Raw genomic sequence first — 21709 nt, forward strand, 5'->3', positions numbered from 1 at the left:
AACCATCAAACACTTAATTCCTTGTGCCACATCATTTCCATTCTCTTGATGAAAAACACCTACATGCACCACCAAACTGACCCCTCTGTAAATGTAATCGATTATTAAAATAATATTATTTTTTAGAGAATAAATGTTGACACAAACCTTCAAAACTATTATATCGGATGACTTCACTTTACAGGAGGAGGATTACAATTTGTAATCTGGAAAGTAACTAAATCTGAAAACTGTACTAAAGTCAGACAAATGTAGTGAAGTCAAAGTACAGGTAACACAAACATAAACTCTACAAGTCACACTATAAAAGTATAAATGTACTGTAGCCTTGAATAATGGTATATTGCAAAAAGCAATAGTGAAAATAAACATGTAAAAGTAGTACTTGATTACATAACTTAAAATGTATTTATTTACATTCCACCATTGATTGAAACAGCTGACCTTCCCAAACAATTATGTAGACAACTTTTTATTTTATTCTGAAAGTCTTGCTTCAGGAAGTTCTGTAATAAATGGGGGGGGGGGGGGGGTGTTGACTTCCACTCAGTAGTCAGTCCCGCCTCCTGCAGCCACTCCTGGCGTATACCTGCCGCACAGGTAACCAGATTCGGGGTAACTTAAACCGGCTATGGCGGATTCCCAGCTGCTGTGCCTGGACGATGAGCATGTCAACGAAAAGATCCCGGAGACCAAACCGGAGTTTTACTACAGCGAGGAGCAGCGGGCCGCCCTGGAGCGGCTCCTGAAGAGCGGGGACGGAGCCTTCAAGATGCGGCTGAAGGAGGACAACATCAAAGACTTCCTCTCGGCCAGGGAGATCAGGTCCCTCCGGAAAATGTTCAACGAGTACGACACGGACAGTGACTCCGAGTCCGGGGACCAGGAGAAGTCCAAGGGGTCCTCCAGCGCGGACTCCGGGGTGCACTCCACATACTGGCCCGAGATGTCCGACACCGAGGTCCCGCCTCTGGACATCGGCTGGCCGGGCAGCAGCGGCGTCTACAAGGGGGTGACCCGGGTGAGCGTGCACTCCCACCCGCCCAGGGGCCCCGGGCCGCACATCAAGCAGGTGGTGAGGGGGCTCATACAGGAGGCACGCAAGGTAACTTTTACTTTCATTTCATTTCATTTCAAACCTTTATTTAACCAGATTGGTCCCATTGAGATCATAGATCTCTTTTTCAAGGGAGACCTGCAGCATATAGGTTCCACATGAAACATAAAACAATAAAGGACATTATACATTATATTTACAGGATACATAGTTATAGACATTTACAAGTGCCCATTGTATCAGCAAGCATTTCATTTACCCTAGCTTTAAAAACATGCAGAGGAATGAGATTGCTCAGTTTCAATTCTTGCTGAAGATTGTTCCAAGCAAGCTGCGCACATAAAAGCTGTCTTACCTAAGAGAGTCCTTGCTCTTGGCACATCTAACAAGACCACATCATGTGACCTCAGACAATAGCTGCTTGCAACTCTCAGTGTTATCAGAGAGCAGATATAATACGGGAGTTTACCCAACAAAGCTTTATAGATAAACGTGTACCAATGACTGAGCCTCCGTACAGAGAGTGATGGTAAACCTGCCTTGGTATACAGTGTACAGTGATGTGTAAGTGCTTTCACAATTTGTGACAAATCTCAGAGCACTGTGATACGCAGCATCCAATTTGCTCAGGTAATTGGCAGGTGCATTCATATAGACCAGATCCCCATAGTCCAGCACAGGTAAAAAGGTCACAGAGCCTTTTCCTGGCCTCAAGCGAGAAACAGGACTTGTTTCTGAAAAAGAAACCTAGCCTAACCCTCAGTTTTTTTAGCAGGTTATTGACCTGAAGTTTAAAAGAGACAATCATCAAGCCAGATACCAAGGTATTTGTAACAGGCAACAACTTCAAGTTTTGTTCCTTGCGTAGTTACAATATCTAAAACAGGCTCTGGTGTCTTTTTAGCTTTTGAAAAGAGCATTACCTTGGTTTTATCCACATTTAAAAGAAGCTTTAATTCAGAGAGCTGAGTCTGAATAGTGTTAAAAACAGCCTGTAATTTAACAACAGCCTCTTTAATGGAGGGACCTGCACAATACTTAATTAATACAACAATATGTGTGGTCCTATCTAGACATATTATTGTGGTACAAGGATATATAATAACATACTATAACAAAAGGGTTTTCATTTAAATAAGCAGATAACAAACTGTTGAAAAAAAGGTAAGCTAAGGTTACAAAGTGCTTTACAATACAATGAGTGAGTGATGACTGCAGCCTGCAAAAATAAACACACAAAAGAAAAGAAAACAAAAAAGATATCAAGTCCATTCTTATTTAAAAAAGTTTGAAGCAAATGTAGTCAAATCTAAATAAAGTTTTTAAAAAAATGAAATGGTTCCAATGTAACAAAGTGAACTACAATTTTATTTTCACCAGAAAACGTTTTATTTTAAATGTTGGTGAAATTACTATGTTAAAATGTTCTCTTGTTACATATGGTGACATATGGTTACATATAGGCACAATACTTTGTATTAGTGTTGTCACGATACCAACATTTTGGTTTCGATACCGATACCAAGTCAAGAATTGCGATTCCGATTCTTTTTCGATACTTTTCTTAAAAAAAGGGAAACACGGAATATCGGCTTTAAAATTAGGAATAACAGATGATTTTAGCAGTCAGATCAACTAAAGCAGCAGTTAGTAAGAACAGAAACACCAAAGAGTCACATCTAATATAAATATATATAAAAGCATTTATTTTAATTGTGTAGCAGTGAGTTTAACATTTTGGCAGCACTGTTGAGCATTTTGAAAATGTATTTTCATGCCTCTGTGCAAGGCTTAGTCTTTCTATCTGTATAGCCACTGGTGTAAAGTAACCAAGTTCATAAACTCAAGTACTACTTGGGTACAATTTTGAGATACTTGTACTTTATTTAAGTATTTCAATATTTCTTTTGCTACTTTGTACTTCTAATCCACTACAGTTCAGACATAATGGTGTACTTTTCCTCCACTACATGTATTTAATCCCTTTAGTTACTCTACAGATCTGGATGAATGATGTGAAATATAACCAAGTGTTGAATCAGACTTTAGTTCCACCTGGAGTAAATCCACCAGCTACCCTGCAGTCTACAAAGTCATTCAAACTAGCTGCACATTTACCAGCTTTGAGAACACTTTCATGATCAATCATTATAAAACATATCATATATATTATTCTGAAATGGACCAATTTGCACAATGACTACTTTTACTGTCGCTACTTTAATACTTTTACTTGAGGAACATTTTGAATGCAGTACTTTTACTGTAACAGAGTATTCCTACACTCTGGTGCTTCTAGTACAAGACCTGAGTACTTATACTTTTACTGTCGCTACTTTAACTATATTTTGATGATAATACTTTTGTACTTTTATTTGAGGAACATTTTGATTGCAGGATTGTTCCTACATTCTGGTACTTCTACTTTAACTCAAGTACAATACCTGGGTACTTCTACTTTTACTCAAGTACAAGATATATACTTATACCACCTCCGTTTATAGCCTATGAAAAAAACTAATAGAAAACGAAGGCTAAAGCTAACGTTAGCAGATAGTGATGCTAGTTTGCTAGTTAAGTTTGCTCAACGATAATATTGCGACAGAAAAAACTGTTCAGTGCACATCACGCTCTGCCGCTCCCACAGGGAGCTCTGCTCTGAACACCTGAACCGCCCGTTCACAGACTTCTGGCGTCTTTTTTGTCAACAAGCCGAGGCGCAGCGGCAGTTGCACTCCCACTTGCAGCCATGCTTCTCGTTTTCTCACATGCTCTGGCAGCTAGCGCGTGGCCGTGTGCACGAGAGAGGGGAGGGGCTTAGAGCGTGATTGAGAGGAGCGGGACTGCAGGCAGGGCTGCCGTGCAGGGAGTGGAAGCAGAGCGCTGAACACACACGGCTCTTATTAAAACGGCGCTTTTTCACGGGAGTACTTTTCCCCGTCATTCTTAAAGTACCGATACTAATGAAACGGAGGAATCGTACCGTTTTTAACGGCAGGGTATCGCGGTACCTTTCAAGTATCGGTACACCGTGCAACACTACTTTGTATGAACTTTTACTTTGTTTTTTGTGAAAATCACGAGGAAAACACGATGCGACATGAGTAAAACTCATTAACTCAATACTTAAAAACAACCGGGGCGCCACCAACAATTAGAGCAATTAAACTTCTGTAGTGATAAATCATCTATACAAGTTTTCCAAAGCAAATGGGTATATTGGTAGGTCTTTTATATATCTTGTTTTGTCTGAACAACAGTGACAAACCAATACATATTTAGTTAAAGCAGAACATGTTCACATTTGCAAAGCTATAACTCAATAGTGGCATACACAAGACAATTATTGTTTTGAGACTTTTGTGATTAAAAGCATTAATGCTTGCTTTATACAAATACAATGCATGCAATGGAATTCATTTGAAAAGTGTGCAAGAGAATGATATACACATAAAGAATTGTTCGAGAAGCAAAACATGTATGTTCAGCAAAGACAAATATGTTGAACCTTATCTACATGTTTTCCCTTTTTTAAAGTAAAGGGAAACACAATGTATGCCCCTTAATTACATAACGTGCAGTAACGTATCTTCTTGTACTTCATGTCCCCAACCAGTTCAGAGACGGCAGAACAAAGCTCGAGAAATGTTCAAAATGATTGGCTACAGGCAGGGGTGGACTGGCCATCTGGCATACCGGGCATTTTCCCGGTGGGCCGACGTGCCTTTTGGGCCGACACGTCATTTCTTTTTTTTTTCTGAAGTCCCGGCCCATAAGACGGGTATATTGGCCCTCTGTTTAAATGTTTTTAGTAATTGACACTGGGCCGGCCCAATCAAATCTTTAATCACCTCCCCCTTTGGGCCGCTCGGTGTGCATCATTAAATCACGCCCCCAGGAGGTGAGCCGGCCGTTGAAGCCAAACTTCCTTTTTTTTCGAGAAAAAAAAAAGTTCGAGTTAGAAATGGCGAAGGCGAAGGCCAAGCGAAAAGGGAGAGCAGAACAATTGCGGGCAAGAAAAAAGCAGGCCCTTCGTGCTGATGCTGCCGCTTGTGTCAAAATAACCGACATGTTTAGTACAGGTGCAGGTCCATCTTCTTCTAACCCGTGGCCGATATTGGTGGTGAGGAAGATGATGAGAGGGAGAGAGATCAGCGCGAGTGGGGAGAGCGAGGAGAACTGGCGGTAAGCAGAAGCTAAGAAAATTAGGAAAATATTATTATTAAGGTTATGATACTCTGTAATTCTGGAACCCATTAATATCCCTTTGATGAAGCACTAATAAGACAAATATTATAAGAGAAACATTCGTTAGCCTCCAAGCTAGTAAGCTGGCTTTTTTAGGTTTTCCCTGGCAAGTTAAAATATAGCTTAATGGGACTCTGATACGTTGTCTCATTGAAAGTTAACCAACATTCATGAACAATTACTGTCAGCTGGCAGCTTGTTTCGTTTAGTGTATTTACTTATTTGGTTATAAGGGCAACAGTGGTCTTTTGGGACCTGAAGAAAATGTTTATAGTCAGCTTGTTGTGGTAGTTTTGATTGACAATATATAGAATGAATAATATAGAAATAGATAAAAAATGGAGGCACACATGTAGTTTTGACCATTAACTGTGTGGTATTGTTATGTCAATGCCTATTTGTATGGACCTCTATCAGGGAATCCATTCATTCTGTATCACTGTGTTGAGCCAGGTAGCATCCCCAGAGGAGGAGAGTGAGGAGAGCAAAGAGCAGGAGGACATAGATTACTTTGCCCGCCCCGAGCCATCTATGTTACAGATGTTTTAGAACAGCACCCACAACAACATACCAGAAATCCAGTTGTGCAGACGGTATTCACCTGTAAAGATGGCACCAGCAGAAAGTGGCGTCATATTGCAAGGGACGTCATATGTTGTTTTGTTTTGTATGTCTTTATAACTGGAATGTCAGATTGGAGGCACGCACACCAGCGTACAGAGGAGCACAAAAAGAGCATTACACATTCAACCTGTGCTGAAGCTTTTTTCTTACGGTGCTCTAAAGCAGACATCGAAAGCATGTTTGCTGGCAGTCAGATGTCTGCTCATAGGGAACAAGTCCGAAAGAGACGTCAGGTTTTGGAGTATGTGGTGGATGTGGTGAAAGTGCAGGCAGGTGGAGAATGAGGGAGCATATATGCTAGCTGACAACACCGTGGACCACGGTAACTTTTTGGAGCTCATCCTTTTATTAGGAAAGTATGATGTCTGGTTAAAAGAGCATCTGGATGATTGCGTAGAGAAGAGCAAGAAATTGCACCAATCCAGTGGAACAAAAGGTAGAGGGTCTCTCATCCCCCTACTCTCCAAAACTACTGTTAACTCCATCATAGAAACTGTTCGTAGTCTAATCAAAGAAAGTATCTCCAGTGATGTCCAGAAGGCCGGAATGTCTTCTGTTCAGCTGGACACAACACAAGACAGAACTTCTCAGGATCAGTGTTCAGTAATCTTAAAATATGTCAATGAGACTGTGCAAGAGAGGCTTGTGGCTTTAGTGAAGTGCCACGCATCCACCGGACAATACTTCATGCATCTGAAACTGGACAAGGGCATGTGTGTATAGGTAATGCAACGGATGGAGCATCCAATATGAAAGGCCGGTACAAAGGATTTTCTGCACTGATGACCTCCCAGTCACCCACTCATGTCCATGTGTGGTGCTATGCTCATGTTCTTAATCTTGTCCTGGCTGAAACTACCCAAAATGTCATCGAATGTGGAACACTTTTCAACCTAATCAATGACATAGCAGTGTTTATCAGGGAGTCATATCAGAGCGTCAATCTGTGGGAGAAACAAGCCCAAGAAAAGATGCCGTCGACTCATCCTGTAGACTCATCTGGTCCTATCTCTATCGTGTTGTCATAGAAAGGGGAGGCAGGGCACTATAGGGTCCCCCCCCCTTAAATTAACTAGAAGTCATCATTTAAGGGGTTATTTTTAAAACTTTTCTTCTGGGGGGTGGGCATACCCCCCCAGACATTACATTACATTGCATTTAGCTGAGGATTTTATCCAAAGCGACTTACAATAAGTGCGTTCCACCAGGAAGACACAACCTTGAAGAAAACAGAATCATAAAGTACATCAGGTTTCATAGAGCCAAACATTTCAAGTGCTACTCAACTGGCTTTAGATAAGCCAGTCCTTTAGTATATAAGTGCTTTGTTAACAATTCTATCGCTCGAAGTGGAGTCGAAAGAGATGAATTTTCAGTCTGGAAGATGTGTAAGCTTTCTGCTGTCCTGATTTCAATGGGGAGCTCATTCCACCATTTTGGAGCCAGGATAGCAAACCCACGTGTTTTTGCTGATGGGAACTTGGTTTGGCCTACCTGCCTGTCAGCCTTCCATCTGTGCACAAACTTATCTTGTGCCCTCATTGGTCATGTGCGCGTTCGTGTGTGTTGGAGGAGTGGCTCTGTAAGGAAGTCTGAAGTTGGTGCATCATGGCATGTGGCTCATTAAAAAATAAGTACAGCTATTGTCTCCCTCTTGTATAACTGGTGCCCCACCTGCAGCAGGTAATGCAGGGTTGCCAACTCTCACGCATCTAGCGTATGACACACGCTTTCACTCTCAATCTCACGCTCTCACGCTGCCCAAACTATTCTCAAGCCAAAAACAAGATGAACCGGTGATCGTCTTTTGTTGGTTATTTACAATGTTGAGTTGACAGCTGCTCAAGTTGTTGATCCGCTCCCTCCCCGCCTCCACCACCATCAGACCCCCCTATTAGTGCTCGGTCACTGTTCGCTTTGTGAGAGGGTTTGAAGGTCTAATTTCTAATGATTGATAGTTACACATACTTGTTGTATGTATTAGTTTAGTTTGCCCCTGGTACGTAAAAAGGATAATAATAGCGTTTTTTTAAATTATACTGAGTTATTCTTCTTGTCAATAACCGCTACTATTTGTTTGTTTTATGGATTTGGGCCGGCTGGGTCTAAATGCCAGGGCCGATTTGCTGTCCCAGTCCAGCCCTGGCTACAGGTGATCATTTGACCGCCTCCTGCAGGTGAAACAGACAATTTGCCCCCAGGCGTAAACCATCAATGTCACTCCACATGTATTTGATTAATAAATGCTAAAGCATGTAATGGATGACAGGATCTATAGCAGGGGTGCCCAATAAGTCAATCGTGATCGACCGGTCGATCGCAAAGGTAGTGTGGGTAGATCGCAGCATTGAAAAAGAATTAAAAAAAGTTAGCCTATCATCCATCCTTACTATGGCATTTGCCACTTGATTGACGTACAGGTAAGCCAGTCTGAGATCTCATCTTTTCTAACACGCAGTTCACCATGGATACGCAGTCAACCGCGCCAGCTGCAAATCACCGGCAGGCTGATGACCTATTCAGCCTTCCAATTTCTACAATTCTACTAAAGAAAGGGTATAACATTGACGTAATGACCAAAAATGTACTGAGTTGTATTGTGCCATACGGGTTCATGCAGTTATGCAAGGTACACCAACATCAGGTATACTCAGTATATATATATATATACATGGTATCTGGTATGTCGTTATGCGTCAGATATTCTTTTAATACTGATTTAAACCAAACCCAAAGAACTACAGTGACTCTATTAATCCGATGTATGGTCTGTCTGACAAACTTCGGACAGGTTTCAACATGTTATTCGAAAGTAAAAATGGCGGACAAGCTTTAATACCCAGATGTATTATTATGGTTAACGGCATTGCACAGCTTCTCTCTGTTTCAGCTTGCAGGAGTGACTTCCTTCATCATGTGATGGATAGCTAGCTAGGTAGATAATGATAAGGTCAGAATCATTTAGAACATACGTTTTAAATAACAATTACATAACTAGCTTCATAATTTACATGCACTTAGATTACGTCTTGAAAAAGCACTATTCTTAAAAATGTGTGTTTGCCTACATTAGGTCAGTGTATCTCCTGGAGGATTAAAGAAAGTTACTAAACGTCTGCCAGGGTTGTGTCTTTATGAATTGCTGCTAATACACTGTCCACACGGTTAAAGGCAGTGCAATCAGATGGGGATACAGATACAAAAAAAGACTGAGTAGGGACATCAATATGCCTATGGTTAAACCTCCCACAGACCATTATAACATTTACTCTGCAGTTTTGACATAACCAACTTTTTTACCATACATACAGAAAATTGTTAAAACGTGCATGAATACAAAATCATATTTTGCACATACAGAATTTTCCATTACAATGTAAAGCAGGGAAGCGTTTGATAAAGCCCACGGCATTAATAAAGAAACGTACATAATTGGGAGAGTCTAATGCACGTCGAAACAAGCCGAGTCATTCGAGCTGCAGACGGAGAAGGTCGAAATGTCAGCTTCACATCAGGACTTGCAGCAGAAAGATAGGCTTGTTCTGCCTCCCCCGCCATGTTAGGGTTCTTCATGTCTTTGTTTCCCTCCACCCTCTGGATGTTTGACCCCAGAGGTATGCAAGCTTCAGCCAAAAGAGGGGAGCGTGCACTGGTGATTGGTGTGATGTGAAGCACCAGCTGCTACCGTTGCAGGTTGGGGTAACCGGGTTTGTTTTTACCAGAGTTTGACTGCTTGGAGATAGCTTAGTCAGATCCCTTTAAAAGCAATGTTGCACACCTGTTATTAAAATACATTTAAAGGTCAGGATTTCGCAATTTCAGAAACGTTGTAGTCACTCGATGCCAATGAAATGATCATTGACATTCCATGATTCTCAATGCCAATTGGATGAGACTCAAATAAATCAACACATCCCATGTACTTCAACATACACTGCTTTATTACCACTGATTTATGTGAGGAAGTTAAGTCTTAATTCTCTCTAATATCTGTTTTTCAGTGCGAAGGTGAGTAAATAGAACCTGAATGCACCATAGTGCAACTCTCTGGAACCTTCAATGCTGCTAATTGCTGACGTTAACGACCTCTCCTTTCTCTGAGAAAAGAGAAAGACATTTATTATCTTCCAGAACTATTTCAAACCTACAGAAATCTGTCATTTTAATCAATATAACAGTGAATTTAATTTCATCGCTTGAAATGGCGACGCATGTTTTCTTTTGATTGAGTGTTAAAGTTTATTATCTTTTGACAATAGCTTAGGGCCATGACCGCATAATATCTGACCACACTGAGATTCTTCCCCTTGAGGTAAAGTAAATTATCTACTCATGAAAGCCTGCCAAACAGTTGACTGTACTTCTGCAATTAGATATCCTGAAGTTACAATTGACTTTATACTAGGGCTTTGAATGCAGGAAGGAAATGGTTTTCATGCCAGATATATATCATGACTTTCTGGTTGAACTACATTCAAGAAAAAGTGCAACTTTGCAGGAAATGTCTATATTGACAAAGATATGTTTGCAGTCAGTTAAGAAAGCCATCGTTTAAGGTATGTGTTTAACCGTTCTGAAAACTGCAGTTGGTGTTGGTGTACTGTATGTCTTAGTACATTTACTCAAGTTCATTATTTGCTAACGCATACTAAAGACTCACGTATGGTTTAGTTTTAACGGTGGATGTTAATGCGAATCAACCCAGCGGCTGTCAACATAAAACTGTCTTCCAGCATAACTTGTTTGGAGACTGGTCAGGCCCAAACATGTACAGGACACGTAAGGTGCAATAAGGAAATGCTAAAAGCCTCGCATGGTCTGCATTGCATTCACGGATTTGAAACCCAGTGTGGCTGTTAAACGCTTCATTGCTAATGCTCATCATGTTTGTTTATCAAAGTAGGCCGCAGTAAAGATGCCTTAAAGACAAGAGTACTAAAATGGAAAGCGTGTTAGTTAATAGTTTTCTGTGTTGTTGTACAATGTGTAGCCTGCTGTGTCTTGTTACAGGATGATTTATCTTCAGCTCGGATCGTGTACTGTTATGTAATGGAGACCGGGCCTGCTGCTCGGCTGCTCCCAGCCTGTGGAATGCTCTCCCCGACCAAATGAGAGCACCACAGACCGTGGAGGCTTTTAAAAAAGGCCTCAAAACCCATCTCTTCAAAAGAGCCTTTGCCTAGACATTTTTATCACCCTTTTATTTTTTTTTTTATTGCTTTTTAATTAATTCTACCGTGTTGTGTAATGTTTATTTATACTGTTCATGCTCACTACTTGTAGCACTTCGGGATTTGCATTCAAATATGAAGTGCTTTATAAATGGAACTCATTATTATTATTATTATTATTATTATTAATGTATTGAGCAAAGACACCGCTTTTGAAATAATTAAGAATGTTAATCCCAGCCGTTGCTGGACTTCGTCCAAAACGGAGAGTAACCTTTTAATCACCTGGAAAAACAAGTTCCCATGAATTACAGTATCAACTGATGCTTTCCTGGCAAATAACAATTACCTAGACTATAATAACACAGTCATAATATGTCGCTCTTGTTTGCTGAAAGTGGGATTGGCTAAAAATGTTTGAGTCCTAATTTTGCTGTAGGCGGTATGGTTTGTTATAAAAGCTTCGAGATGTAAATCAACCCCAATAAAAGCACATGTAGTAACGTGCACACACACATCTTAACATATCCACCTGGGGAGGTTTTATTTGACTGGAAAACAAAATGGATATGAGGAAAGAGAATCAAAAGGGATTCCAGAATAATACAGGCAAACAGGGAAGATCTCCGGTGTCTTGTCTTTTGTCTTGGTCAAGGTGATTGTCACAATGCTACAATGTACTTTCAATAAAAAGATCTAGAAATCCTGAATGCACTCCATTTTTAAATAATACAAAAAAGAAGCCAGCAAAAGTCTTCCCCTGAATATGTGTGAAAAAAGTTTGAGTAGGTTTACAAAACCATAGGAAATGTTCTTACAGTAAAAAAAAGAAAATGAACTTTATGTGAATGTAACTAGTAGTAATGGATAAGCAGTAGCCAAGTCATCGATAAACAGCAAAATGAATGAATAAACAGATTTGAACTCATCTTACTTGTACTAAGAAAATGAGATAATTAGCTAAATGCTGGTCCATAGTTGACATTGATAGCTGAATGGTGAATGGATGAAATAATCTGACTGGGCTGTGGTGGGATGTCTAATAAATAGGGTTGAGAACCAGTGGTTTGGTAACAATGCATACTATTTTATAATCCCATCGTAAATGTAAGATCTAAAAGATTAATCTGTAATCTTATCCCAATATTTCCCTCTAAAATGTTTTCAATAGTGTAAAGACGCATCCAATTAGGATTGAGTGTATTTAGTTACTTTCCACCACAGCTGCTGTCGCTCTGTTGAGCTGCATTGAACCCCCTCCTCCTCCTCTCCCCCCCACTTGTTTCCCCCAGGTGGTGGCCATAGTGATGGACCTGCTGACAGACCTGCAGATCCTCCAGGACCTGCTGGATGCCTCATCACGGCGGGGGGTGGCTGTCTACGCTGTGCTGGAGGCCAGGGGAGTGCCCCACTTCCTGGATATGTGCACACGGCTGCAGATTAATGCAGTCCATCTGCGGGTGAGCTCAGCAAACACAGGAGAGCATGACGGAGGGAGGAGGCTCCCTCCTACAACACACAGAGGGAGCATGGAGAGTGGGTCATTCCTCTCCTCCTTAAATCCACAATGGCAGTGGCTGCAATAATTATCATGGATTAAAACAAATTGTATGAGTCTTTCACAACGTACTATCCCAATTTGTCTGCAATTAAAACATAATCTAACAATTACTGGAGCCAGAGGTTGGAGGTAATGTTCCCAGGATAAAAAACGGTTTTGAAGTCCTACATTTACCAGATGTTCTGCAGAATTTCTGTCATACATTTACGAGGAACACATTTAAGCACAATCTTTCCAATTTTCCTTCCGGTAAAATTGTGACATAAATGTAAGAGAATGTTTCTGCCAATGTGTTTTGACCTACAAGCTTCAAACGGCCCATATTATAACAAATTGAATTTGTTAAGGACAGTTCCAATTGTTTTATTATTTTAGGGATGTACCGAGTATACCATCATTTCCAAAATTCACAACATGTTTTATCCAACAAAATACTGCTGAATATTTGTCACCATTGGAGGTATAACGACATGATCATTGCGGTCAAAAACGGTTTGCTTCCGAGCATGATGCACACAAAGAAAAGCCTGCACCTTTATTACCAGGGAGGCCTATCGGCAATCTCTCAGCACCATAAATCCATTTAACTAATCACAATAACAAATTCCCTTTTGTATTGGGTCATGATGTCATTAAACATTTCGAAAGACACATAAAGCTTTATTTGAAAACATCACAAGAAGCTGTGGATGTAAGAACAATATTTAAAAAGTATAAAAGGGGGGATGTCTGCCATAAGATCTTTGAGGAATTTAAAATATAAGATGCTTAAAAAAAGGCCTTTTCCCCCCATGTATTTATTTAAGGGTTAAACATAATCCTCCTACTTTTATAAACTAGCATTTCGTACAGGTCTAATCTCACTGGAACAGCAGTTCAGTGAGTCAGACTGTCCCTCTACCCCCACAGGGACACACTACCCGGCCTTATCTCTCCAGCTGAGTGTTGTAGCTCCTGTGTAGGATAGCTGCAGCATTCCTTGGTTTTAGTGGTGTCAGTTGATACGGCAGTGAAAGGCCTTTTCAGAGTGCTGGGCTCTGTTACTCTTACTTCTCACAAATGAACATTCATAGTTTCTGAGAACAGATCCAAAGCCTGTAACCCGATGCTGCGGCAGAGCCAAGCCTCCTCCCAGTGTGTCCGTTTCGTGTCTCCTTCTCTAACTCTTTCTCAGCCCTTTAAGTAAACACATGTGTCCAAAGGGTTAGTTTATTTGTATCGGGACAGTTGACTTAATGTTGCAATGTGTGCACAGTTTGTCTTGGCACGTCATGCATGATATACTGGACATGGGCCCAATTAAAAGCTGAGCGTTTACTCCGGCTCACCTGTGTCCTCCTAAGCCAGATGAAATTTGTAATCAAGTGGGTGTTTTTTTTTACAGAATCTCCGTGTGCGCATGGTGAGAGGTTCAGGGCTGAACCTGTCGTTTGGAAAGCTGCCCGGGTCCCTGTGCTCCAAATACATGCTGGTGGACGGAGAGAAAGTCATGTTTGGGTCTTACAGGTGAGCATGAATGTCTCGCAGTGCCTTAAAATCCAGGGGATATAAGGACACATTCAAAAGTACACAAACAGAACTCTTAAGTATTCTTGCTCTCAATTTTGTAGGAGAATTAGACATCAACCTTTTATAATCCTTCGTAGTTGGGAAGCCACAGTCAATAGAATGGATTTGAATTATTTTCTTATTTGAAAAAAAAAGTAATTATATCAGCACAGCGCCTTTTATGAGTGCGAGTCTGTGGCCTGCATATTACATAATATTTCATAGCTCTACACCGACTACAAATTATATCAGTCATTAGCGAGCTTGAAATATTAATGTACACTTGTTTAGCATTATTCAAATGTATCTGATTCAAACTCATCTAGTTTACTTACACAAAGGAAAAGACATAGCGAGATGATCGAGAAACGTACATGAAATTAGGAATTATGGCAATTTAGGAGATTCATTTATGCCAATGATCAAATCTCTCACACAGGTTAGTAAAACAAAGGATTTATCCAAAAGACGGCCATTTTGTGCAGCAGATTTGACTTATTAGCAGAACTATTTTCTTGATAATTTGTCACTCAACTCAGATAATAAAAAAAATCTCACACTTGTCTTGCTATATGATATAGTACTACTATAAGATACTATAAGAGAATATATATAATGATTTTTGTTGTACATTTATTTTTTCCCCCTGTAAATGTACGACTTTTAGTTATTTCCTTCTCCCCTAGTTTCATAATCCAACTTTTTTAAATCTACAATGGTTCTGATGCACTTTTGTAAAAACAAAAACTGAAGATGAAACATTTCCCTTGAGATCCAAATGTGTTGAGGCTTCAAAAAATATTTTACTAGAAGCTGCAGGCTTTACAACATATTGTGGCTACTGATTTAGGTGTCAGTTGAGAGCTCAGTTTATAATGATTTACGAGGTTAAACCCAACACCGCGAATAAGGTCTGTGGAAAACGAACCTGTTTGATAAATGCACATTTTGTTCAGCGGGATAATATCCACATGTCTTCCCTGCTTTTATAACTTTCTAATCATAAATCTTATCGCCAGAAGCAAAATGCTATGTTTGAACAGTTTGCAGGAGGCAGGCACTTGCTTTCAAGTGCCTGCACTTGCGTCACTGCACCACTCTATTATTACAGTAAGAACAATTTTAAATACAGGAAGCACATGTTAGTTCAACCTAAAGTACGGACAAAATAATATTTTTATCTCAATACAGACATTTCAATTCCAAAGAGAGGCATGAAAACACTGAGAAACATACTGTGCACACATGATATCATTCTAACCAAGAGTTATAATTTGTGGCCTCAATTTTATTAAACTGTTTCCACGCTTCATTTAATATGTTGGCAGGAATTTAATTATTTACAATTTTCTGCAGTGCACAAGGACACATCATTCATTTTTCACTGCTTAAAGTGGCCCTCGTATGCTCATTTTTAGAGTTCATATTTGTATTTTGTGTCTCTACTTTTTCACTTTTTATTGATCAAAAAGCTTTTTATTTTTCTCATACTGCCTGTGCTGCACTACCTCTTTTCACCCTCTGTCTGAAACCAGAGCCCAGTCTGCTCTGATTGGTTAGCTGGCTGGCTGTGTTGTGATCTATCAACTGCTTAGGGATGTCCCACTCATTAGCATATCACAAACTTTGGGAGCGCCAGCCCATAGAAGCGAGTGTTTTTCTTTTTTCTTAATAACAGGACATTTTCTGTCAAAAAGTGAAAGTGTTTACTTGCATCAATGGTTGTAATTTAGATGATTTCATAAGTACGAGTAATGGTATAGCTTGACTGCTCTCACAAGAGTAAGAATTACAGCACAGGTGAGCAGCAGAATCCAAAGGACTTCCCTCTCTGTACTCCCAGTTTAAATCTTCAGATTCTCACTCTAAAATGATGCTTTACGACTGTTGTCACTTGATCGGCCATCTTCCTTTTGACCTCTGCCTGAAGGCGCTGTATTTCTAATTGTTCTTTTTGTTGCTTTTTCTGGACAGTTTGGTTTGCAGCAGCTCTTTGGCATATTTGAGAAATCCTGATGTAATGCTTAATATGGCTTTTAAGGGAAAACAGATCTGAAGGTTCTTGAATCCAAAAGAGAGCCTGCTTTAGTTTAGGCCAATGTTGCCTTCTACTTTTGGAATATTTCCATTCAGTCTTTTGTGTGTGTGTGGCATGTTTACTGTTCATCCATCAGTCCTTTGATGACATCTCTGGGCGCAACCTACCAGCCAGGTAGGTTGAGCCCATGTAAGTTGAGCCCAGAGTGGCAACTTCAAAGGACCCGCGGGTCCTTTGAAGTTGCCACATCGTCAATTAAGGCCAACTGGCTAATAGCCAGAGGTATTTCATTGTAATTCTCTCCAAGCAAGAAATCCGACACAAGTGGGTTTCTTTCTACAAGTTTAGTTGAAGCTTCTCTCCTCCAAATCCACTGTGAAAACCAAACATAACTACTGACAAAAAGGTCCCAAAGGTAATTGATTTTCAGTGCGCTATGAACTCAATTATTAAATAAATCAAAACCGGAGACTGATTTCTGCAAAGTGAAATGAACACGGTGATTTTTCGACTTGTGTGATAAATGGAAGTTCACGTCAAGACATTAGGGTCAGCACAATTATCAGTTTTTAAAAAATATTAAGGTTTGTTTACATGAGATAAAAAGCCAGATTTTGTTGGATCAGTCAAGAATATAGCAAGGTGTATATTTGAATGTATGCATGTTTTTAACCTTGAAACAATAAACGCATGGTACTGCATAATGTAAAGGCCTTAATAGGTGTTCATATATATTGAATGAATCTTTCTAAAGTCTAAACAAATCTTTAAAAAATGGGAGATAAGATTTTATAAATAGTTTTTTTTAGATAAGATTTAAAAATCTCAAAATAATTGTCAGTGTTTTGTGAAAAAAAAGAAAATTGTCAATGTCTAAAAACAAATGGGCAAAAATATCCTTGACCCTAAGTAATTATTGTATTTTTTATTTTATTTTGGTAAGTATAAGTTGGTATCAAATATCTTAGCATTATCATTAAAAAAGGATACAAACTAAGAACCCTGCTCTTCCTCCACAGTATTAGTTTAAATATCTCTTCTCTCCTCCAGCTTTACCTGGACCTCCTCTCGGATGGACAGGAACACGATCACCGTGATGTCGGGACAGATTGTGGACTCCTTTGATAATGACTTTCGGGAGCTCTATGCCGTGTCCGAGCTGGTGGACCTCTACCAGGAGTTCAACATCACCAAGCCGCCAATTTCTACGCCCATCAGGATGCCAAAGGTGGAGAGAATCCAGCCAATTCCTGTGTCCATGTCTCGCTTTCAAGTATCTGTCGGGGACTCTAGACAGGTAGACTTAAAGGTGCCTGCACATAAATATTACAACCCTAAGTACTCTTTAGTTTTTGGGAACAGTACGGGCCACACTGGTTCCCTACAAGACCTGTCGAGAGTCAGCGACTCGCCGGTTGGGGGGCTGATCCAGAGGAACGGCCTGCAGAAAGGCATGCTTCAAAACAGCAAGGACAAGGTGGACCCAGCCCCCCCTCAGAGTCCTGGTTCCCCTGCAGAGGACGAGGACGAGGATGGAAAGGGAAGCTTGAAGAGGAACCAGCTTTTTGGAGCTAAGAAACAACGCAGCTCTTTCAGGCACTTCCTGAAAGGCAGAGGAGCCAATCAGAGTTCAGAGACTATAGAGGAAGGCGTGGTCACTGCTCAGAGCCAGTCCCCTGTCTGTAAGGTGCCAGAGCTAAATGGCAATGCAAATAAGATGGAAGAATCCTTTGAGATTATTGAGAAACCGGATTTACCGAAACCCAAAATCAAGAAGCCCTTAAAGACCCTTCAGAGAAGCATGTCCCTGCAGACCATCAACACAGGAGACGAAGACGGTACGTCCTCACAAAGTATTTTATTTAATCATTTGTTTGTTTAATAATGGTTCGCATTCCAACTAAATGTTGATTTTGCTAGCATTTGATTTAGCCTAGTGTGCAGAGTATTTTACTTCCTTTATTTGTTAAATAAAATGTCAGAACATGCATCTCAATTGTGTATTTTTACTCCTGCCTTAAACCTGCTTATTGCTAGCTCTGATATGTGGAAAGATGTGGGATTTCCTCTTGTGTTAGTAACCAAATCAAGAGAAAATCCCATGTTTCTGGTCAGAAGGAGAAACACTCCTCCGTTTAAACATTATAAAAAAGGCTAGGATATAAGGCATGTATTTGGAGATGAGCAAGTCTGCCCCTAGTGGATTTGTTAAAACTACTAACCGCCTTCTGTAGGAATAATCGTACAAACCTCATGTTAAGGCCACTTCAGGTTGGTACAAGCTGAGGTCTGCCATGCTTAGCAGGAATATTGTATTATCTTTTGAATAAGGGCGAAAACTGGATGTAATTGTAGTCAGTGTTATCATTTGGACCTTTTCACATTTGAGGGGCCATAACAAAACCATTTTTGACATTGGCAGAGGTCTATGCTCTGTAAGTGCCCTCAAGTTTTATACTTAAGTCCTTTTTCTTTTTCTCAACAGGAACTAAAAGCCGCCGGCGGCATCAAAAGAAGAATTGCATCCAGTCATGAGATGAAAAACAAGAGGTCAGTCAGAGTTATGAGGAGCAGCAGAGGATCTCCAGATGAAACAGTATGAGTCACAGTATCTGCTTACCGTAACCGGGTGACACGACGCTCTCTGGCCTGGTATTCTGCAGGTGAATAAAGGAGAGGAGAGAGAGAGAGAGAGAGATATTGTAGCTCAACTAATCATGTGAGGAAAAAACTCCTCCCAGAGAATCTAAACATTGTTGCCAAAGTACTAATGGAGGGCGATTTCATTGCCTTTGTTTTAGTGTTTATGTTTTGTTTTTAGTAAATTATTCTACAGTTAAAGGGATAGTTAATTATTTTTGATCTACTTATCCGCAGTCATTGTACCTACAATAGATGGTGGTTGGCTTCAGGTTTGGAGAAACAGATGGGAGCACCTGCTGAAATCTAAGCAATGTACTTCTTTGGACTGGGGTAGCAGCAAAACATATTTAGACTACTAAACAATTCATATCAGTTAAATTGAATACTATATTTAGAATAATTTAGCTGCTTTACCTTGCTGTCAGGTGGCCCTTTTCAACAGGGTTCAGAAACTGTTAGATTCCAAGCTACCAGACATGGACAAAAAAGTTAATTTGAACTTGCAAACCTTGTTGCTGATCTGCTGCTGCCTCAATCAGTTATTTTGTTGGTGTTTTTGTTTGGCGAGGCAAAAAAACCAGGATGAGCAAAATACTTGCGTACAAATATTTTGCATAGAACATATTCATAATGCACCGATTGCGATGACTAGATGTGCGCCATGTCATCATTAGAAAAAGAGAGAAGTGTATTTACCGTTACTCTCTACTTTAATTGACTTCTCTTTTAGCTAAATGCTCAGACTGCATTTAAATTCCTTCTGGTAAAACGGTACACAGTCTAGGGCTTTTATTGTGAAAGGTTTGAACGGAAAAGTGGATCCTGTATGCACTTCTTTTGTCAGGGTTAAAAAGATGCATCTTTGTTTAGACTAAGAACCCCCGTTACATTTTTTACATTACATTACATGTTACTTGTTAGATGCTTTTATCCAAAGCCACTTACATACTCAATACTGTGGACAATCCCCACAGGAGAATTTTGGCGTGATGTGTCTTGCCCAGGGACACAACGACATGCTGACTGCAGTGGGGTTTGAACCTGTGACCCCCTGATCCGAACATATACGCACAACCCACTGCGCCACACACCTCCTGTTTCTGCTAATAGACAATAAACATCTTCATGGTACATTGGTACATATACACATACCTCATACCACTGAGATACACTGATATAGTGTACATTTTTACACAATGTACGATTCGTAATACTTGAATATGCTTTAAGAAAATCAACAGCCTACATCTCAGCTCTCCAGAGGGTTTCATTTATTTAGTTAGCAGCTCATGGCTTACAACAGGAGCCCCTGATTGCTTATCATAAGAGGAAATAGGAAGGGTTTCTTTCAAGCATGTTATGAAAATAAGTCATTGGGCTTTTTTCTTATCTTAGATTTGATAGAAAAAAATTTCAACTTGAATTGACTGAATTTGTTTGAAGAGTGGGCTTCTTAACACATGCACACTGTGTAATATCTGTTTTCATCTATATTTAAGAAATACAATATAAGACGAGCACAAGCTTCATTTTTGGGCCATACTCCATTATACTTTTTGAATTTGCTGAGGGCCGATTCAAAATGGTCCGCGGGCCGCATTTGGCCCCCGGGCCATAGTTTGTTTAAATATAACATTATCATTTTTATTTTGTATAAAATATACATATTCTTTTACGGCAAAAAAAGGTGCAAATGAAAAAAAACCTATGTGTTAAGGTCTTAAAAATGTGTTGATAAGTGCACCTGACTTCAAAACATCCAACTATCCCTTTACTGTAAGTGTTTTCTTATATGATATGCATGAACCTGGTCACCACAGAGCAGCCAAGGATTATCACACCTGGTTGCTATGGAGACAGGAGAAGTGATCAGATGTGCTGTTTGTCACCGAGTGTTGCCTTTCAGACTGAGGAGCCTTAGTAACAGAAGAACTGTTGATCAGAGAGCGTCGTGCAGGCGGTGAATTATGTACGTTGTGTTGAGTTCAGCGGTGCAGACACACGCCTGCTCGGCTTCCTGCAGTGGGAGGACTTTGTTTACACTTTGCTTTTGTTCATTGGCAGAGACGATAATGTGAATCCTTGAGAAACTACTTGAGATGCAAATAATCCTAATTTTGTAGCAGAGATTGAATAAAAGACTTGAAAAAAATGGTTTGTGTGTGAATTAAGATGTCAGATTCAAACGTGGGGATATCTTTCAAAGAATGCCAAATAATGTAATAAAAGCTTCATCAGATTGTTCATTTTACCCAACATGACACATTTCTAAGTTATATTCTGTTGCATTACTTTAAGCTCTAAATCCTGCTTAATGGTCTCCCTGAAAAGAAAATACTTTAGGTTTGTATCGTGCATTTGGCAAACTACACACAAGAAAATGTTTCACTTTTAGTTCGTACATAGGCTATATATACTGTGTATGTGTATATATATATATATAGCCTGTGCTCACCATAGGAATATAACAGAATCTCTTAACTGTAAATCAGTAATACAACATTTTTAAGTAAAATGTGAACTATTTGTTATGTAATAATGAAAATACAACGATTTAGCCTTGAAAGACCCAAGACATCTTTTGTTAGAAAATATATAAAAAGTTATATCATAACCTAAATGATATATTCTGAATAAAATCATGTCCCCCACTTTGAGAATAACTGTCTTCAACACATATCTCCCTATTTGGCATACCATCAAGAATTGTATTTAGCCACCTTTTTTAGGTTTCACTAACCATGACCCTATCTTTAAACACAGTGGATACCAAAAACATATTACAAGCACATGATGAAGAAATATGTATGTTTTGCAAC

The 21709-nt window shown here is 39.8% G+C and overlaps 1 protein-coding gene across 1 annotated transcript; it reads left to right on the plus strand.

The window, feature by feature from the left end:
- The first annotated feature begins 574 nt into the window (after positions 1-574).
- fam83fa (family with sequence similarity 83 member Fa) lies at positions 575-21012 on the plus strand. The gene is made up of 5 exons (XM_034088688.2): positions 575-1105; positions 12393-12560; positions 14046-14167; positions 17298-18085; positions 18733-21012. The coding sequence occupies exons 1-5, from the start codon at positions 632-634 to the stop codon at positions 18780-18782; spliced, it is 1602 nt and encodes a 533-aa protein (XP_033944579.1). The 5' UTR covers positions 575-631; the 3' UTR covers positions 18783-21012.
- The last annotated feature ends 697 nt before the right edge of the window (positions 21013-21709 follow it).

Source organism: Pseudochaenichthys georgianus, chromosome 8 (genome assembly GCF_902827115.2).
Source record: "Pseudochaenichthys georgianus chromosome 8, fPseGeo1.2, whole genome shotgun sequence".
Lineage (NCBI taxonomy): Eukaryota > Metazoa > Chordata > Actinopteri > Perciformes > Channichthyidae > Pseudochaenichthys > Pseudochaenichthys georgianus.